At 40.1% G+C, this 22593-nt stretch overlaps 1 protein-coding gene across 1 annotated transcript in view; it reads right to left on the bottom strand.

Moving 5' to 3' along the window:
• The window catches only part of dpyda (dihydropyrimidine dehydrogenase a), a 121281-nt gene that overhangs the window by 59021 nt on the left and 39667 nt on the right, over positions 1–22593 (bottom strand). Inside the window, exons 10-13 of the mRNA XM_023804550.2 lie at positions 21454–21623; positions 19125–19335; positions 12102–12286; positions 9216–9431 (exon numbers count right to left, since the gene is read on the bottom strand). Of these exons, the coding sequence (XP_023660318.2) occupies positions 9216–9431; positions 12102–12286; positions 19125–19335; positions 21454–21623 (782 nt within the window). The remainder of the gene's footprint in view (positions 1–9215; positions 9432–12101; positions 12287–19124; positions 19336–21453; positions 21624–22593) is intronic.

Here is a 22593-nt window from a genome sequence, read left to right on the forward strand (position 1 = left end):
AGTGCTTGTGTTATCACCTATATATATCTGGTAGATTGCCTCTGGCACATTACAACTTAAGCTACTTTTGCGGCAACAGAAATATTCTTATATACTCAGAGACGCCTTTAAAGATAAGTCAGGCTTGCTGCTCATTACTGCAATATCCCCCATGTCTGCAAGCTTTCTGAACCGTTTCAAGCTGCAGTGTAAGTACTTCTTCATTTCCCTATATTTTTGGAAAGATAACGAATAGCAAGTGGTCACCACTGCATACTGTACCCCTCCGGACATGCTGCGAGGTTCTTTTGACAGCGTCGCACGATGATGGTTATGCTACAAAGTTAATGGCCTACAGAGATGCTTTTTATTCATAAATAAATCTTCACATATTTGTATTAGAATATAAGGAAACTGTAAATTCGGCGTGATTTGTGGCGTGATGTACAAATTCTGTATTTGTATGTCATGCATTTCCTGCAGGGGAAAGGCCAAAGAATATTAATGCGGACTTTGGTGTAACATAGCGCCAAACTAGCTTTAAAATACAATTATAAATAAAACTCAAAACTGGAAGCTCAGTGGTTCTGAGAGAGTGCACCACTTACATTGAGAATCTCAAGGCACCAGAGTAACACTGAGTCGCCCAAGTTGAAGCATTAATCACTGCAAATACCCATGACATGGAAATCAAAGCCTGTCCGTGTCAGTTCCCAGACACAGCCTGGCTGTCTAAAGCAATGCTTCCAGAACATTCTCTGAAAAAAAAGAGGTGCTGGTGTTTCTGCTGCTGCTCCCGCTGCTCTGGGCTGCTGATGACATTCGTCTTTGTCAGGTTTAACACGCGGCTTGTTACTGCTACCGCAACAAGACTTCTTTTTTTCTGGAAGGGGGAGTTTGGGGATACGACCTGGTGCATAGATGGCAACGTCAAACTGACACACATATTAACACACCCAGGGATAAGCCTTGGCCAACAGACAGACTGGCTGGCTGACCACTCTTAACACAGTATTATCCAAGAGCGCTCAGGGGAGAAATTTAAATGTGTGAGACCAAAAGAATTAACAATTAAATCTTTTATTCAAATGCTTTCAAAAAAATTCCCTCTTAGTTATTAGTAAATAGTAAAACCTTTTGTTACGCTAGGTTCACAACCTGCATTTAATCTTACAATTAGTTACCTAGATCTATCGATATTTTAATAGCAGGGGAGATATTCTTCATTTGTCCTTATTTTTAACGACCTTTTTTAAATATCATACCTTGATACAACAAGGTATGTGCGATACCTAATTAACTGCTTCTTTGATTTTAACATAAATTTAAACAGGTTCTATGTGCGATCTATATAGTAATAGATGTTCATGTCTTTACGATAAAGGGGAGGGACTAAACAATGAACAAGTTAAGAGTGTTTTATAATTATTACCAACTGGAAAAGGGAGCAGCATTGGAAACAGACTGGGAAATGGTACGTGAAGGCATTAATTCCCCATTTCTCCAAAACAGAACCCTACCGTTACTATAGCCCATGAAGATATCCATTGATCTGTGTAATCCTGACTGATGCGGGTATAGACCGCAGACAAAGTTAAGCTCAGCTCCTCTAAAGCTTTCTCTGTAGCTATCCCTTAACAACTTGCAACCTTTAATCCATTTGCAACATCCAGTGGTCAGATCCGCACACAGGAAGGCAGCATAGTGACAAACCGGGTGACAACCTTTTAACGCCATCAAATCACTCGTAAATACAACCTGTCCTCGTGTTTAATTTAAGAAAGATCAGACAAAGTGAGTTTAGGGAAATGCCAATGAAAAGGCATTAAAACAAGCAACTGCAATTTTTATTTCCTGGCGTAGACTGCAGGCTTACCGTGACCTGTGCTCGATAAGTGGTTGCTGAGGATGGATGTCTCCACATAAAGAAATATTTTTGGAGAACCAAATATTTTGAGAGTAAATATCAGTTAAAGACAAAAAAGTTGAATGATACATCTTATCCTTCTCATACATCATTATATATTTTTATAAATGAAAGAGCAGGTTTCTGCAAACCCCCCCACAAACAGAATTAAAAATAGCTAGGCTGGTGCACCGGCATCAGCGTGGGGTGCATTTCACTGTGCCTCATGTTTGCCGGAGAATCTAATGAGCGGGCCTTCTGTCAACATGGCACCCCTGGCACAGCTTTTATGGGGGGGGGGGGGGGTAAATGCCAGCCGTGACAGCACAAGGACAGCTGGGTAATGAACGGCATCTATACATCTGAAATCCTGCACACTTTTAAGAACAGTGCCATGTTTGCATTTCAGTGCTGTTTATAAGAGTTCCGACATTCCTGATTTATTAATAAGTATGCCGATAGCCCCCTGCTTCTCGCATTCGCACAGGGGTTGCTTTGTCACAAGTGTTTCATACATTCAAATTATTTTACAAATACATTTTCGGCTCACTTATTTTGGTCAATCTGCCTTTTTGTATATTTTGTCTACTGTGTTTTTCCACAGCCCTGGAGTGCAGAGCACATTGTTCACCCACTGTCTGGCACAGCGGTGGAGACACATATATGTGAATGGACCTGGGCATATGTGGGAACTGATACTTCATGCCTAGAATCAGGTCGGAATCTTTAATTCCCAAAGCCAACTTTCCCCAAATTAAATTCTCAGTAATTCAAAACTCTTTATGTGAATTGCAATGTTTCACTGGTTTCTCACTATTGCATGTCAGCTGTTTACTAAATAAATGTATTTAATAAATATGCATTTATCTGTACACTGTTAATTCTTTGTACTTGGTGTGACTTAATGAATATGCATTCCAGCGCACTAGTTACAAACAGCCAATAAAACATCTTGAAACTTCTTGATATCAGTTATTTTTACAGTACAGTATATGCTCTTGTCAAATAGCTCATTAGCATCTGTCTGTTTTGTGTTACAAAACTAGTTTCAATAACATTTTAAACATATTCTACAATCAGATTTTTAAAGGATTAAGTCGTCTCTCATATCTAAAAGCAAATAAGCAAACAAGCAGACAGCTAACTAAATGAATAAACAAAAAAAAAGCAAATAAACATAACGCACTTTGCCTAAAAAGCAGAGCTAAAACTAAAGGAAAACACAACTTGAAGAGCTCTGCAGATGTCATTGCACCTGAACTTTACACAAACCCTGCACACCGCGCAGGCTCCTTCCATCAAACGCAGCTGACTGCAAAGTCTTCCCGAAGCATCCTTTTACGTTTCTCCCCAATTGGATACTCTTTCATGGATGGCGGACAGGTTTCTCAGGCAGTGGTAGCACCGCTCGCTGGCACACATGCACGCCGATCCTGTATTGATCGCGCGACGGGGTGTAGCTAATAGATCACCCATTTGCGCATCATGTCTCCACATTCCTGGGCTGCCATTCTTCACTAATATTGCCACACTGACACTGTGGGTTTTCTTTATGGGTCACTGTCTTATCCGATGTTGTCCGTGTCTTAAATGGGCGACACGCACAGCCATTTGTTTCTGCACTGCAACACACTCATCTTTCTCACTTAAACAGTCCCATACGGGGGTCCGTTCTTTGTTTATGTAACCATTCTTACCTCTTCCCACCAGGGCTACATCCTCCCTGCAGACGACAAGCCCATTGACCCTTCCGTGTCCCCACAAATACCACAGTTAAAGTATATCAGAGAGCAGTAAACTACAAAAAAACCTCAGTTCCATCTTTTCATTTGAACAGCACAACCACCCTGTCCAAGGTAAGACAGTGGAAGATGGATGGACAGACAGATGTATACAACATACATTATTCAATAAATAAAAAAATATATACATTTCTGCAAAAATTAGGAATGAAAAACCTGTCGTTCTCAAAACCAAGCACAACTGATGCGAACTTGGCTACTCAACCAAGCAGATTATCTGCTAATTCCCATGCAAGGAGGCCCAGACACACGCTGCCGGATATTGAAAGCATCAGACCTCATGATGGCACAAGTACAGTAATCACATGACATTTGTTTATACCATGACCGGATTTCCAGAGTAATTCCGCTGTAATTATCACTCCCCTGTCTAAATACCTCAGTACATACAATGATACGCTATTTATATTAAATGCGACCCACACATGCCGTGAGATGCTGGTCTCTGACCTCGAGCTCCCACCCCCTTACAGGACTCTTCTCCTTCTGTCGCTTCACTATAAGGTGTGAATATAGTTAGCAGGCCCTCCTGATGAGCTGAATCCGTCTCTTCAAACCACTAACAGCACTGAGAAATAAGGCAGTCGCATTGAATCAGTTAGCATAATAGCTGTAATTCTATTTCCGGATCTCCTGGAACTCACCCGCAATAGAAGGTGTTCCTCTGTAATACAATTTCAAAGTTTTTTTTTTATATTCTTTCCCTTTTATCCCTTTCCTGTGTTACACCATCACTGAGGGAACCTTTTCTCTATTCAGCAGCTAATATTCCTGGGTATCAAAATAAAAATATTACTCAGCAAACAAATTTTAAAATGTATGATTAATTACATCTATCTATCTGTCTGTCTGTCTGCCTGCCTGTCTGTCTGTCTGCCTGTCTGATTATTATTATTAATATTATTATTATTAATCACACAGATTCATGTTCCCATTGACCTCAGTTAGCCCCATTGTAATGATGACCCTGCATGTGGTTCAGAAAATGTTTATCATCATTTCACATTTCAAAGCTCTGGCTGTACCCACACTGCGAGGAAATGAGCATCTCTGACTTTGCAATAGACCCTTGGTCACATCACTGAATGGGCTGCCAGACACATCCCATATGGGCAATGGGGAGTCAAGAGTTTCGGTCCAGGAGTAAACAACGCTCTTTTGACAAGACTTATATTCACGGTGTCCCGACAGATGAAAAACAACAGATATCGACTGTAGCTTTTACATGATGGAACGAAATTGGCTCAGTGTTTTAAAATGAAAGCCCGAGCGATCCCCAGGCTGCAGTAGACAAACACAGACAAGAAACAAAGCTTCTTTTTTTATATCTGGTATTTCTCCCCACCTCTGCTCAGCAGTGGTTGTATGAAGGAACCCCCCCCCACACACACACACACACACACACACACCCTTAGCGAAAACACGCACAAACACACACACGTGACAAGCTCCATGTTTCCTGCACATCCCGATACTGTCACACTCCGTCTCACCACTTCCCAGTGTCATGTTCCTCACCAGTCACTGCCAGTTTGCCAATTATACAAGCTGCTTCCCAGACACCCAGTTGAAAAAAAAAAATTCTACAGGACTGCTGTGCAAGCTTACCCTAATTAACCGTCAGCTTAATTAGACAATTTACTGTTTAATTAGCAGGCAATTAGTCAACACCTCTCAGATCCTACTGACTGCTTTGACAGCCCTGTTTTCTACATAGATTTGGGAGGGGGGGGAAAACATCACCTGTAATGATGTTAGTTAAATTTTGGAGTGTAAAATCAGCTGCTGAACACTAATAATTAGACGTATAGTATGGCAGGAGACAGACAGGTTGGGTTTTAATGAAAGAGTCCACAGTGCCTTGCTTTACTCCCCCTTGACACTAGAGCAAACCGCACGATAAACCGGTCGTGTCAATCGTAAACTCTTCGCAAACCCTTCGGAAGAAGAGATCTCGGAGACAGATCGTATTTGACTGTAAGCAGTTTCTCACGGCTTTCAAACATTTCTGTCCGAAGGAAGGGTAGTGACTCATATCAGCTGCAGAAAATGATTCTAAATAAATGAAAAAATGAGCTGTTTTTGTGTGCGTGTCTATAATATATAAATATATGTCAGTCACTACTAATGGAATCATTGGTCTAATGCCTCTGACAGGTGCATACATTAAACGCATACTTCACCTTCGTCTTTGCAGGGTTCTGAACAGTGCAAAGGAACATCAAAACAAGACAAAGAAACAAGAGTTCCACTCTTAACGACCTATTCCAGGCATCGAATCATAAAGAATTAAGATGGATACCCAACAACAGTGATACCTGGCTTTCCATAGGTCAGGAACACAATGAGTACACGTCAGAAGTCACAGTACTTTACTCATCCCATTCACTTCTGCTTAATAACTAAATGCATTTCCGGATTACACCACTATGAAAATAAACTTGGAATCCGCATTACAACACGGTAAATACCACATATTGACTGACACCTGCATCATGCATGAGCTTGGCATGGCATCTGTACACAGGAGATCACTCGGCTTGACAATCTCAAAAGTCATCACCTCTGTCACCTTCGTGTGACGCTTCAGTCACCGGAGGCCAGATTTACCAACTTCTCCGGACGCACAGCAGGATGAGACATGTTACTCCTGTGATGGACTCAGAATCAGAATCATTTTTCATGACCACAGGTGGAATTTGCTTTCATTACTACAAGGTAGGTAAGCTGAAATCAACATTCCGGAAACTTTGCGGAAGCTCCACAAGTTTGGCAGAATTTTTATGGTTCACACATTCTTGAATTTCTCTGCATCATTATAAGGATTCAGGGGCATATGGCACACACAGAAATATGCACAGTGTTACAGGTTTAATTGTTGAGAATCCATAGAAACTCAAGATGGCATGAAAGACCAACCTCCACATTTACCATTTAATAATATCTCAGTTCACCACGCTCTCCGTTGTACCTGACAGGTCATCAAGCTTTGTAGGGATGAATACCTGAAAAGGACAATTACACTGAACTGCCTATTGGGTTATATAAAGAGTCCCTATTGCTTATGTCGGTTATTAACAGTTACAGGTGTAATCCCTGAGCCTGGCACTTCCCATACGGTGAGCTGCAGCTCTTCCTTAGGTAGCCACATGGTCCAGTGATCTATCTCACTTTGATCAGTTAAAGGGCTAATTGGGCCCCTGTGGTCCATCCATCAAAGATTAGCCGCCTCTCCAGCTTCCGTGTGCCACGCCGAAATAGATCTTTGGGGATTATAATTAACAAGGGATGGTCTAAATCAGAGACGCAGCCTTCCGATATTTGATGTGATGTGACCAGAAATACAAGGTCTTGGATATTTTAGAGGTAACAAAGCTAAACATTTACAGAGAAGCATGCCTTCATACTTAATACCAGCATAGCTTGCAGGTTTAACCTTTCAGAGATTCTTCTCCACTATGAGTTAATGACAGATTCAATACACAGCTTTTCCCCTGATACATCTGAAATAGTATCAATGCCGCACTATGGTAATGCCTAGATAGGAGAGTGATACCAAGGAACAGGATATTAAAAAAGAAGTCCCTCATGTTTAAGTTTAATGATAGCACAGAGCCGCCTATTCACTCATATTGACATTAAGAACTTCTTTATCTTACTCCCAAAAGAAAGCACAGCGCAATCTTTCACACACGGCATACAATAAAGAATAATGCGACTTCTGTTTACTGTGATATCAGCTGGTATTTCGCCACACGCTGACAGCCAATAGATGCAACAGTGTAAGGGACCTTAATCTGACGTCTACAAATGTCAGAGGTAGAGGGAGGAGGACAGGAGCTGGGCTAGATGCAATACTCATAAAAAAGCAACAAAGTTCACATAAACATATTTGACGCCAAATCAGAACAATATTCAGCTGTCAATCTTCACCATCAACCTGGATGTGGGATAATACAATTCAAAGCATATGTTCAAACAAGCTACTAATTAATTCACATCAAACTCCCCTGGTGGGGCAGGCAAGCGGACGTCTATGTCATCAGAACTATAATCTGCAATGTTAATACGGTCTAGGTTATCATTTTGGTTATCACTTCTGAACGTTAACCAATAACCGTGGGATTTTTTTCTGCATATACAGTATTTCATCTAAACACACACTGCATCTCTCGCTACAGTAATAATAATAATAATAATAATAATAATAATAATAATAATAATAATAATAACGAAAAGAAAATGCATCAACATACTGCAAATATTAATAAAAGAACAAGAAAAGAAAAAGAAAAAGTCATTTTATAAATCACTGTGAATTTTCTCATTAAGTTTTGATTTTTATTCAAGATTAATTCATCCTTTTGTATTAGGTTAGCACATGATAACTAAGATTTATTAAGCTATGTAGGCATTAGAATTGTTATGGAAATACCAGCACTAAAATTTTTAAACAATAATGCAACAGTTATGCAACAATTCAGTGTTGAACAGGGTTGCAGTAAAAGGGATTATTCCACTGATGATGATGATGGTGATGATGATTGTTATAGCTATAATTATGGATCACTTAATTGAGAGCAATATAACTGGTACAAGAGAACTTATAGCCCTTGGTATATATTGCATATATTGCATGTTGTGTTATTTTTAAATCGATCTCCATAATTACAGAAAGCCAGCATCGACTGGCTTAGCATTAAGCAAAAAGACACGCAACATTACAGCTTCTCCAGGATGAGGCTCATGATGAACTTGTGAACCCATGTTCATTTATGCTTGACCAGTTGGAATAAAACAGATTCTGGATTCCTCACCAAACCCTAACTGGCAGCATGAACAGTAACCAGACTCCTAATGGAAATCAAACACGTGAAATGTTATGTTATGTTATGGTCCAAAGACGTGGAGGCTTCGGAAATCTGAATGGCGTTAATACATACTCAGCCACAGACACACAGACATTTTTCTTTCTGCAATGACTAATTTTTACCTCATCACTACGAAGACAAATGAAAAAGATGAGATAACTCTTAGTAGCTCTGTGGTAGCGGAACAGGAATCGCATCGAAGGGTACAGGAAATACGCATGCCAGACCACAGGAACACATGGAGTGCTTAACACTCTATAAACAGCGACTATATATCTCGCACTGGGTCACAGGTCTCAAATCTCCCTCAATAAAGACATCTCTTTCTTCTCAAAAGCAGTCATAAAAATGTCGTCAGCCTGTGCCCTGCAAGGAACTCCTCAAGACCATGTATCTGACCAGCGTATTAAGTCACCCTTTGTGATGAAATAGTACGAAGACGTTATGAGTACAGACTGCCACTATAAAAATGGCTGATCCTAATAAATAACCAAAATAAAATAAACTCTTCTGGTTAAGTCATCCCATCCAGGATGTCCCCTTGCCTTGTGTCCTGTGCTGCTTGCGATGGGATCCAGGCTCTCATTGACCCTGTACTGGATAAATGATTACAGAAGATGGACAGACAAATTGATGTCAGATGGGCTTTTCACGTACCTTGTCTAGGGAGAAGGTCTTGGTGACCGCAAAGCCCCACCCCTCCTCAAAGGCCCTGCGGATCATTGGCGCGCTGGTGGTGGGGGGGGCGCTGGCCAGGCCGAAAGGGTTCGGAAAGCAGATCCCAGCGATCTTCACGCCGACGTCCACAGTGTCAATGGCGGAATAGAAGAGGGGAAGCTGGGCGTCACTGTCCACTGTCACGCCGTGGAGCGACTGTAAACAAAAGCATATACAGGTCCCATCACTACCACTCTCTCCAATCTCCCCACCAATTACACCGAGAGCTAGATAATAGTGTGATGTCATCATTCACTTATTGTTTCACATGAAAGGATATAATGACGTCTGAAGGACGATATTGACGGTATGATACGGTAGCAGACTGTTTGTTTTAGAATCATTCTGCACGTTTTTACTCCTTATGATATAAAGGGAAAACAGTCATACATCAGTACTCACTTTAATTAGCAAAGTGTTTATCGAGGCGCCATAATTGCTTCTATAATAATGTCACATCAGCATAGTAAATAACACCCTGGCAAGCATGAAGACAGCATAGGGAAAGCATACGAAGGGCAGAGAATGAAGATAGCCAGCTTGTATAGTAGGCATGTGCAGTGTTTGGAATGTAGTTAAATTTCAATTATATACTTAAATGTAGAAAATGCGCAAAAAGGCAAGTTTAAATATTTGCAGATTTTAACGTAGAGGTCTATGCAAATTAAAACTCTTAAGTCGTGCACATAAAATCTGGCATTTAATCTTCTTTCTCCCCCCATTGTGGGCAAATTTGATCTCCTGCTCTTTTTACAAGATGCATCAGGTTTGGGCTCACAAAAGGATTGTTCGCCAAAAGCAAAATCATCACAAGAGCACAGGCATCAGAAGTAGGGAATCGCAGACCACCCAAAGCACTGGAAAGCGTGTGACTCCATAAACGGGGGTAAAAAAAATTAATAAAAAATACATAACATCCAGAATACAAACAAACCTCCCATCCTATGATCATAAATATTCATTTTCTGCACACGTGCATTAAACTTTGGTATTTACTTTATATCTAAATAAAAACTCATTACACTTATGCAAATGAACCTCATTAAACTTTAGTTCAGACATAAAACCTGCAAGTGGCACACAGTGATATTTCATAAGCAAAGGCAGAGTAATATTTTTTGCATTAACTAGAGCTGTATAAACGAAAAACATCAAATTATATATATGAAATATACAATTCAAATGATACTCCACACTTAAGTGTTAATTGAGTCTGGTCCTTATACTTATATGTAATAACATTTAATATATTTTAAATGGTAATTTATAGTAGTCAAAGAAAAGTTTCATTTCATAGAATAGCTTATAGATGCACCTTCCATTACGAGTACATCTGTAAGAGTAATGCAGCTGAATATGATGACAACTACAGCACCACATTATTTTTTATATTAAGAGCAATCCTGCATTTCATAGTTTGTCTATATAACTTTAAAGTAATTAGTAAGCTCATTAATATATGTTTCCATAGGCTTCCCAGAGAAAGAAACTGTATATCAACTAAATATTGTAGCTATGCAGCAGTTTTAAATATGAATTATCACTTTGTTTTTACAGATGTTTTTACAATAAAATAATAATAATAATAATAAATTATAACTTGAACATTTAAAGCCATACTGTCCCCTGTGCAGCCGCTCTTTCCAAGCGTCTCCCAAACACGCCCAGTCCTTTCTGGGTGGCATGTGATATATTATGCAACACTGTGGCTGTTCCGTGCATTTCATTATGGCGAGAAGTCAAACTCACTTCTCCGACGGTCACTTGTTCTTTTTGTGATAATCTCAGCTGGAAACGGCTCAAAGTGTAAACACCACCAGCTGGATAATCAACAAATGAACTGTCATATAACTGAAAAGGCAGTATGAAATTGAACAATTGTTCAATGTTCTATTATTTATTGGTCTGTTACGCCACCATGGATAAGCCTGAAAACTTACCTAAGTTTATCAGTACCTCTACTTAAATAGAGCTAATTTATTCAGCTCAATTTTGACACATGACATTATAAAAGATCGCAATGCATAGCTGACACTTATGATCTACTTATACACTGTACTTCTAATGGCATAATTAAATATCGAAATAGGACTGAAAACCACAACGCCTATAAAAAGCATTCGAAATAGGACTCAGGTACACTGTTAATTGAATGTGTAATTGAATTTTTTTTGTTGTTTTTTTCCCAGGTTGGAACTGCCAGTAAGCCCAGCAGGTCACACCTTACGTGACGGCCAGACCAGCTCTGGGAGAGTGATTATTACACTGGTGCCATAGGCATTCGGCCAATGGTAGGCGTCACCGTAGAGAAGCGACAGGCAACGGAGCTAACCGCCAAACCCCGCCCCTGACAAAACGCCGAATGCCGCGCGGTCGGGCTCAAGCCCGCCTTATCGGCATGGTACTCGCCCCCTCTGTGACACCTGGCTAACTTGGGTGGGCATTTACCTCGATCTGCCTCCAGTTATACCAGTAAACTCCAAACTCTGAGACTGAACTTAAAGTGCACCAATGATAAAAGGAACTTAAAAAAAAACATTTCTCTAGGTTATTGCTGGTTGGAATACTTTACAGTGAGCATTAATAAATTTAATGACACATATTTAATTAGACACAGCAGGCAATAAAAAAAAACAGGATTCCTGCCTGGCGCATATGTAAAAGCCTGTCTCTGTAATTTTAATCGGCTTCACAGCGCTTCCCTTGTTACACTGTTTTCTTAGCCCTAACATGGGTCTTAATTCTCAGCATCTGCTGGAGTCAGTCAGAATAAGCGGGAAGACGCGACGGCAAGCTGGCGGATGACTGAAGCATGGCGTCGAGCACCTGGATGTACTTGTGGATGTGCCAGGAAGCCTGCTTGCCATCATTGACTGACTCGACAGTGGTGTGCGCATGGCCAGCCAGGTCCCCGCCGGCGAACACCCACGGCTCGCTCGCCCGCATGCTCTCGGGGTGCAGGTCGGGGAGACCCCATCTGTTGAACTTGATGGGAGTCATGGCGTCTTTCACTGGGGGGGGGGGGAAGCAGCCGTTACGGTGTGCTGACACCGGAGCAGATGTTGGAGAGTTGGTCGGTTTAGCCATAAGGAGATTCTCTACTGGTCTAATCAACACTACAAAATGCATATTTTACCCTTAATTCTCTATCACTGATCTCTCAGGAACAGTCTTTAAGCATGAGTGCTTGCTTACGTTCATTTTAATGCATATAAGGTGCAAAAGTGCATAAACATATTACAAGGTTTATTAAACACTTTATTTTTTATATACAACAAAGATGTACAAGCAATCCCCATTTAGCGATCATGTTTTGTTTCAATGACCAGGTCAATGAATGCAGTGTTATCACCATATTTGTGAATGGTCACCAACTGAAGTGGTCGCTAAACAAGGAGTGGTTTTATAAGGAAACCCAAATACTCTACAGCAAGATCCATAAATGCTGTAGGGAAAAAATACATACATTTTCCAACGTAGATACAGAGAAAGTGAGCCCATGTCGGGGTTTGATTCTTATAGGAAAAAGATCGAACAATATAGATGAATGAACACAATTATCAAGTTATGGTGGGTGTGAATGGATACACACATACACACGAGAGTCGTCTCACCTTGATGAATGGATTCATTTGGAGGAAGCTGGAAAAAAGCCCAGAGCGAATTGCCATAGAGAGCCTTATATCATAAATATTAAAGCTAGTCTTGTATTTCTGCTTTAGTGACCTCGAACCAGGTCCAGAGCAGCACCTGGGGGGGGGGGGGGGGGCACGTGTAATCCGGGTCGCTACTCGTTTAATCAGACAAGGAAGGGAGTCTAGCTAATGAACCTGAAGGAGGCACAATCCAAGGAGGTCGAACAGATAATCAGACTAACCCACCCGCCCCAGCGTCCTGAGAGATGCATATGGCAAATGGTAAACTGATTAGCTATGTCACACTGCAGAAGAACAAACACACACACATAGTTGACACCTTCCCTTTACTTCACCTTTGTATCTGGCACCCCCCCCTTGCCCCCCCCCCCCCCCACTGAGTGTTCAGTGATCACGACAGCCCATGATACCGCTCCCTCAACACAAACATGCACTCAAATCTCCCAGCCCCCCCCCCCCCCCCCGAACCCCTTACATTTCTGCTATTGAGACATTGCAGAGTGTGACAGCGCTTCACCGCTGAAGGATTATTTTTGAATAGGAAAAGGAGAAAAAAAGAGGCATCTCTGCAGCCAGCCCCCCCCCCCCACCCCCACCCGCCCCCCCAGCATCTCTGCAGCCAGCTGCTCTCGGGAGGGAGATGCTGTGGAAGATGCTGATTGCCAAGCTCCATTAAGCAGAGGAACGCACGGCATCCCACACGGCGTGGTGGAGCACACGGCGAGACGACACGCTCCATAAGGGGGGGAACAAACCTCGCCGTGATATGTACTCCATACTCTGTGGGTGGGTGCTGCTGAGTGCATACTTTGTTTTCATTTTTTTTTTTTTTAATAAACGACATACCTTCTTGTTCATCACTAGTTTATGCAAAACATAGCTAAACATATCCATTATCCCAAGCATCCTTCAGATGTGGTTCAATCCTATGGGGCATCCTATTGGAGATACTTAATGCAATCGTCTTGCTCTATAACCCAGTCAAAGTACAGCAATTTCCTATTACTTTTCAAACCTAAATCCTTTCCTCAATCAAGTCTGAGTCTTCACACCTCTATTACCCATATATTTAATTCTATTATAGCTCAGGAATTTATTGATGAGCTCCCCAAATCCCAGTTTCATTATGATTTGCCGATCATTTAATAAATGTACTTAATTAAACAAACTTACTTGTGCCTTTGCACTTAAAATGAAAAAAATAAATAAATAAAGGAAAACAACGTCATACTCATGCTCCGAAACAAACATGCTGCAGACAATGAAGGATGATTAAGGATTAAATCACAGATCTTCTCGGGAGCTGGAGGAGAGTAGCGTGATGTAGAAGAGGTGTCATTCTGTCATCACGAGCTTCTGAACTACACAGCAGAAGCTGAAACGACCTTTTCGGTTCTATTTCCAATACTTGGTTGTCACATTTTTTTGCAGAACCATCTCAACTCAGGTGGTGGTTTTACTTTTTTCCCCTCTCCTATCAGAAAATAGAAAATGATCACAGATCAAATGTAAAACAAGTGCAAATATGAAACAAGCCCATGTTTGACCACTTGAGGTATCACAGACCACCAACCCATACCATACAAAACATCATCCTCCATTAACATGCTCCAGAACAAAGGCGAGTACCAGGACAGAGTTATTCCACTGAATAGCTTATATCCTCTGAGCAATTCCACCATCTCACAAGATGAAACTGCAGAAAGACTTCTGAAGTCTCCTTGTGCTGCCCAGAAGCGATGCTTAGAAAATGCTGTTTCATTCACTTTTAGATGCCTCATGTGATAATCAAGTCCGTTTTCAAGGAACGTAATTCGGGTCAATGCAACCGAGAACATCCTCAAAATGTAACATTAGCATTTCATGTGAAAATGCAGAGCAATGTGCGTCTGTGACAGCTTTTTAAGGACATGTAATGGAAATGAAATATTACTGTCAGCCTTCATATAAGGGAGCCCCCGTTGAAATCGACAAAGGTTTCTCTTTTCCTGCTGATGGAGATGAAAGTTTCTCTACCAGAATTCCTAGACCCACACGCTACTTTAGACAAATTTGGCATAAAGTGACGAGCAAAGAGAATGACACGGGGGCCTTATGAGACCCCGTATTTAACTTTCAGATGATGGGTCTCTGCAAAAGCGCAGATGCTGACACTTTGTGGTACGTGTGTCAGCTCGACTCACAATAACACCTGCAAAAAATGAGTCACAGGTATGTACATGACACTGTAACCCTCGCTAGGAAAAGCAAATTGAAAACAGATGCATGAATGTGTCTGCATAACAATAAAAGCTCATGCTAATACATTTTTAAAACAGGGATGCTAATTTCTTCTCCATTAGACACTCGAATGCAGAATGGAATGCATTTTGCGGTTACTCTTTCTCTTAATTTGGCAAAGTGTAACCCCTTGATGTCTGTCAGTTTCATAAGGACTTGATCACAAGCTCTCTTCTAAAACCAAGTTTAAAAAGAAATCCTCAAAACACCACACTTCACTTAGTTATTTGGCAAACCTTTTAATTCAAAGCAAGAAAAGCTTGAGGTCACTGAGCAGGGTTGGCCCCCCGGAACACATATGGGCTTTGCCTAGCAGTTATATGATAACTCGCCCAGACACGGGGTTTTGAACTGATGACTCTCTGGACTCACACATAACTCCGTACCCATTCTTCCACAGTTTGCCGTTAGCTTAAAAACAGGACAAATTATAAATTGCATGTTGGTAACTGATTCTGCAACCCATACTTTTATTATATCAAGGCTATATTTATGTAATGCTTTATGGCATCTCTGAAGTTTCCTTAAACATCCTTCAACTTGTACAAAACCTGGAACTGTGATAAGTCTTTCACCTTATTTTTCCTACTCCATTGACACGTAAGGATTTTATCTCCGTCACTTATGTAACCTCTTAAAGTTTCTGTGCTCAAATATGATTCCTGACCATGGGCAGTGTTACATCTCCAGACTGCAATAGCTCCTTGTTTATGTATGAACCAAATTTTGCCCAGAATCCAAAATCATGGTAATACAATGCTATCTCAATGGAAATGACTAGGCCAGTAGTAGGTTGTTTTTTTTATCTTCCTGGATTGACCGTAACATATGCAATAAACCCTCCTTGAAAAAAATATGTTGTGATATGTATAACAAACAAGTAAATTCAAGAATATCCATTCACTTCACGTGTGACTTATTATCAGTTGTATAAGATTCTTTCCTCCTGGCCAAAAACACAGCTAGACCCCATGCCATTACTGCACTCCAGCCTCATACATAACCAAATTCTTGTATATTTTCCTGTGTTGAAACGGCTGTCTTTTGCTCTGATACATGATACGGAAGGTATCCCACACAAACACAGTGAGAACATACAAACTCCACACATATGGACCTAGCGGCAAGAATCAAGCCCACAACCCTAAAGATGTGAGACAAGAGTGGTACTTACTGAGTCATTACATCACCCTGCAGCTTCAGCTGCACCTTACAGACTGAAGCAAGCATGCAGAGACAGAAGCATCAATTGCTCTGACTATATGGATTTAAATGTTATTTTTGTTTTTGATGCTATTAAACACAATCAGCAGGAATACAGCTATCAGAACTGCCAGGAGCAAAATAAAAAATACAGTGATAATGAAAAATTAAGAAGGGTTCTTTAGAATTTTTAAATCATTATCTATATTTATAAAATAGCATTGTAGGTATAACTTTTACTATCCTTATAAGATACATTATATTGTTTAATGAGTTTCCTGGACACAACCACAATGAGTTTCCTTAAAACTGTGAAACTAATGCTGAAAAACAGTAATAACAAAGACAATTTTTATATCACTTAGCCCTTCATTCAGTATAAAGCAAATAATTAAAACAGCACTGATAACCAATTAGAAAACAAGAAAAGTCGATATTGTTAGATGTCTGAAAATGATTCCCCGTTAAGGTCTTCCTCTTCATGTATCGGCAGAATGTATTTGTCTAATCATTTTAAGCACGGATTCGTAATCAGCTCGAGCTCAATATTCTGAATGCAATGAGTAACACTGTTAGCAGAGTGCGCTCTTGACACCAGCCAGGATGATGGTGGGGTTCTGTACTTAAACTACAGTCCTTTCCTATGCGGCACCTGTAGCATCCAAACAGTAACTGAAAAAAAAACGAGCGTGTAAAACAGTTTCTCTTTATTATTCTGAAGTTCCAAAGTCAGTTTGTTAGCATTATTAAATTAGCTGACACTTTGTCTACAGTAAGCTACAAATGAGGGAAGTTTGGGGTCAGAGAGCCAGCACCTGGCACCCCTGGAGCAGTCAGGGTGGGGGGGCATGCCGAGGACTTCCCAAGGGCACAGATCCTTACACACCCCCAACTGTATACTGTGATACGGTGACTGATACTGTGTATAGTTATACTGTGATACGGTGACTGATACTGTGTATAGTTATACTGTGATACGGTGACTGATACTGTGTATAGTTATACTGTGATACGGTGACTGATACTGTGTATAGTTATACTGTGATACGGTGACTGATACTGTGTATAGTTATACTGTGATACGGTGACTGATACTGTCTATAGCTATACTGTGATACTGTGACTGATGCTGTGTATAGCTACTGTATACTGTGATACAGTGACTGATGCTGTGTATAGCTACTGTATACTGTGATACGGTGACTGATACTGTGTATAGTTATACTGTGATACGGTGACTGATACTGTCTATAGCTATACTGTGATACTGTGACTGATGCTGTGTATAGCTACTGTATACTGTGATACTGTGACTGATACTGTGTATAGCTACTGTATACTGTGATACAGTGACTGATACTGTGTATAGCTATACTGTGATACTGTGACTGATACTATGTATAGCTATACTGTGACACTGTGACTGATACTATGTATAGCTACTGTATACTGTGATACTGTGACTGATATAGTGTATAGCTACTGTATACTGTGACTGATACTGTGTATATATCATGTACTGTAATTTACTCTTAATCAGGTATGTATCACTTAGCATTCACATTATGTTCTGCCCAATAAGACGTTAGGCGACTCGGACACTATGCAAACATCATATATACTGTAAACATACCCGATACAGTATCTGTGCTGCCTAAAAAGCCAAGATACTTTACACTAACTAATACAGTACTGAACAGTTTTCTACTGCACTTTAATAAAACTGATACATACTACAGTGCATTAGCTAGAGGTAGATCAGGCTGATCAGGATTTTTCAACTCTATTTCAACCTTTAACAAAGCAAGATCCAAAAAGGCATGGTTTGGCGAATTTGGTGTGGAAGAACTTGACTGGCCCACAAAGCACCCTGACCTCAACCCCATCAAACACCTTTGGGATAAACTATAATGGAGATTGTAAGCCAGGCCTTCATGTCCAATAGTGCCTGACCTCACAGATGCTCTACTGAATGAATGGGCAAAAATTCCCACACACTCCAAGATCTTGTGGAAAGTGTTACCAGAAGAGTGGCAGCTGTAATAGCTGCAAAGGGGGGACCAACTCCGTACTGATGCCTATGGATGTACTGTAGAATTGGATGTCATGAAAGTTCCTGTAGGAGTAATGGTCAGGTGTCCCAACACTTTTGTGCATATAATGTTTGTGTTCGCATGAGTTTGCATGATCTTCCAGTTTCTTGTAGGTGCTAATTGTTATTCTTATTATTTCTATGTATAAACTATACAGTTGACATGAACAGCTCTCTAAAAAGAGATGAATTATATTAAATCTATAAAGACGGTGATTTTTAATTCCTGTATTTAGTACTGTATTTCATGTCGATGAATGTGAATAATTTTATAAAAAAAAATTTATAATATCATACAAAAGTTCCCGATAGCTTACTTTTGGTCATGTAAATAAATCTGAAAACTAAATTCTGATCATTGTTTCAGTATTTGTTACATGTTACTAAAGATAGATTTTGTGATGACTATGTAGATTCAAACATTTCAAACAAATTCACAAGGTTAGTATCAAAGAAATCTCAGTAAAATAAACAGCTGACCAGTATTTAAAAAAAATGCTTATTTTAGGACAGGTCTATGTAATGCTTTTATGGTTTTAATTATAAGGATGAACCAGACCCGTTATTTTCTTTTGAAGGAATTCTTGTGGTTCATTACTGTTCCAAACAAATTCTTACCTTTGGGGTCACTAAGCAATGAGCCAAAGGCACTGATGATGAAATCGGCTTTCAGGCGTACGGTTTGTTCCTCGTCCTCGACCCAGTCACCGGTGTCAGTCTGTTCAGTACGACAGAACTCCATGCCGGAGACTCGTGCGCCCTTCAGGATGACTTTACGCGGAGACAGGAAGGGCAGGAACTCACACATCTCCTCCCTGGCATGTTCAACCTAAACAAATTCAATGCATATGTATCAATACATCAACAACGAATCAGATTTTTTACATGTTGTAAAATCTTAACCAACCGTCCAGAAGAGGTAACATTCCAGGTTCTCAAAGCAAGTTTTTTTTATTGTAAAAGTCAAATTGCATTGTTAATAAAATCATTTGCAAAAATGTGTTCCTTGAAAGTAGAGAGTAAAGCTCTCTCAATTATAAAATGAATTATATGGCCCAAGGAAAAGCTTCTATTGAGTTATTTTTACATATATATAGCAATATCATACACTTTATGAGATATATTTTATTTGCTGGAAGAATTATCTTTAGTCCTTAAAATTAAAGTTCCTTGTGTTGCATTCACCTTCTAGAATGAAAAATATTATGTATTATATAAATAAACTTAATTGGCATAAGCCAGCAGAGGCACAGCATTATGATTCTTTAAATAAAGAGATATGAATAGCTATCACATTTTCTGATTTATTTCAGTTTTGTTAGCTGTTTCCATGGTACCAGCTGTTTCCATGGTTCCGGGTTCAAAACGTGTATTTAAAAGAAGCACAAAATAATTTGTACAAATCAAAACTTAAAAGCAACAGGGAAACCAGGTTTAATATTTACATGTTATTTTAAATGCATATTTAGACGCATTATTTTGTTTCCCAATCCTATAGGTGGAATAGAAGTAAAAGAGTATAATGATAAGAGAAAAATGTAAAAACTGACAAAAGTAGTTATTGTTGTTACCGCTGTTATTAAATTGCCTAGATGACTTTTTGTCTGCTTGAAAATCTTTCCTCTGCAAAGCTGTATATATACTATATGATTTCAGAACAAGTGCACTGCCTAAACATTGAGTATAAAGTCCTCTCCTGAGGACTAAACCTTGACACAATTGTTTGGTCATCAGCTGGCAATAAATAACTGCTATACTGCATAGCAACAAGCTCAAACCCAACTTACAAATGTAACGCACATCAGGAAAGATAAAGGGCTCATTTAACAAAAACATGCCAAACTGTGGATACACTGCCGTAGCTAAATTAATCCTAATATATCATCTGCGTAAATGAAGCCTTAATGTCTTTTATCGTTAGAAATGTACTTTGCATAACATACCCCTTATGTCAAACAGTACTTACTGTGAGTTACAATTTTTATTTGGAGTTAATCTACTTATTAATAATAATACAAACTGTTTTTTTCAGTTAAGAAAGATACTTTAACAGATAGCTAATGAAAAAGCCCGGAACAGTGTGAGAGGACTTTGCATGCTCTCCTGTGTTGCACGGATTTCCTCCGGTACTCCAGATACCTCTGAGAGATCGAAGACAGAGTATCTGATAGGGAAGACCAGGGATAATTGCTGAATTGAATCTGGCTATTTATTCATTAATATGTTTACTTTTAGTATGACAAGTTTCATGAGCATCACAGTTGCTGGTAGGAGCCTTAAGCTAGCTGAAGTGCTCCTTTGTTAAAGCGAGTTAAAAGTCCATTCAACAACTGACCCCATTCAGCAGCTGTCCTTGGTTCCCCCTACATGAAACAGTCAGTAGCATTTGTCTGTGTCTGCCCTGCGATCGCCATACTCCCTGGACTTTCAGACTCCATACTGGATAAGCAGTTATGGAAGATTGATGAAAGATTCTTTGCTTTTCCTGATACATCACTGAAACAAGTAACAATCACTGACAGACACATTTTTATCTTCCTAGCTGTGACTCTCAGATGCCCCTTATTTGCACACCATAACCCCGCCCTTGATGAAAATGAAATATATTTCCAAAAATGGCAAATGTATTTGTTTCAAGGAAACAGCAAGTGGGGAGGATGGAGTATCTCCCGTGCAGGTGCCTTAACGAGACACGTCTTAACAAGTGTCATCAATGCAGGAAGACGCGCAGGAAGGAGAGCAGGAAGAAGCACAGGAAGGAGAGCAGGAAGGAGCACAGGAAAGATCACAGGAAGGAGTGCAGGAAGAAGCGCAGGAAGGAGAGCAGGAAGGAGCGCAGGAAGGAGCACAGGAAAGAGTGCAGGAAGGAGCACAGGAAGGAGTGCAGGAAGAAGCGCAGGAAAGAGCAAAGGAAGGAGTGCAGGAAGGAGCACCGTTGGCCCCCTACCTCTTCAGGGACGGCTCGGATGTTAGTAAACCCCTTTCGGAAAACGACGAAGACACGCCGGGCCCCGCAACGGAGGGCGGAGGTGGCACAGTCGAAGGCGGTGTCACCAGAGCCCAGAACGATGACGTTGCCCTGCAGCTCAGGAAGCTGGGAGCGGCAGGTACACATTCCTAGGGTGGGACAAAATATCACCTCTTCTTCTGTCTCCTCAGCATGCATACGGCTCTACAACTGCTTCTTCGCAGTAACCAGGCCACTGATAAAGTACATATCTTGATTCAATACAATGGTCAAGTGCAGATTGCGCAGAATGGTTACTAATATGCCTCAAATTCTAGAAAAAGTTTGGATGCCAGTGAACCGGACTTTCTTAGTAGTTAAATTACAATGAAACAGGGTCATGATGAGAGTGGTGGGCATGCGTGAGGTAAACGACTGTCACAAGCTGGTCAAATTAAATTTAAAACCTTTCTCTTACTAGTTCTTCAAGTTCTACTTGCACTTGCATCCTAATTTTCATCCTAATTTCAAGAAATTGCATCATTTAGCAGGTCACCATACTCTTTACATTAATGCTTACATTAATAAAGACTGTATTTATATTATTATTATTATTATTATTATTATTATTATTATTCATTTTTAGTTTTCTCATTACAATCTTCCTGTAAGGCACCTGTCCTGATTAATTATCTATAGAAAATGAATAACAATAATAATTAATAACAATAAATAATAATAAGTCATAAATATACCATGGATAGTCTGCTGGTCGACAAATATTGATGATAGGACAAAATTCCACAGGTTCAGTGACAGTCAGGGCAGCATAACTTCCGCAAAAAGCTAAAAGCCAACATTAATGCCAACATTTTCGCAAACATAATACAAATGCTAAGTAGACCCTTAACTCTAAGCCAGCAAAGTTCAGACTTACACAAACCAGGTTTGCATTAGACGACAAAATTGAACATGCATAACAACTGATATTACACACTACTTAGCAGCTGCTAGCATATTATTACTTCTGAAATTACTGTATTTACATTGTACTTCCTGCCCACTTTAAAGCATCCCTTATGTTTAGCTGTGCTTATTGTGCAGACATTGTGAAGGATAAAGTGTTGCAAGAAAAGATTG

This window comes from Paramormyrops kingsleyae, chromosome 15, assembly GCF_048594095.1.
Source record: "Paramormyrops kingsleyae isolate MSU_618 chromosome 15, PKINGS_0.4, whole genome shotgun sequence".
Lineage (NCBI taxonomy): Eukaryota > Metazoa > Chordata > Actinopteri > Osteoglossiformes > Mormyridae > Paramormyrops > Paramormyrops kingsleyae.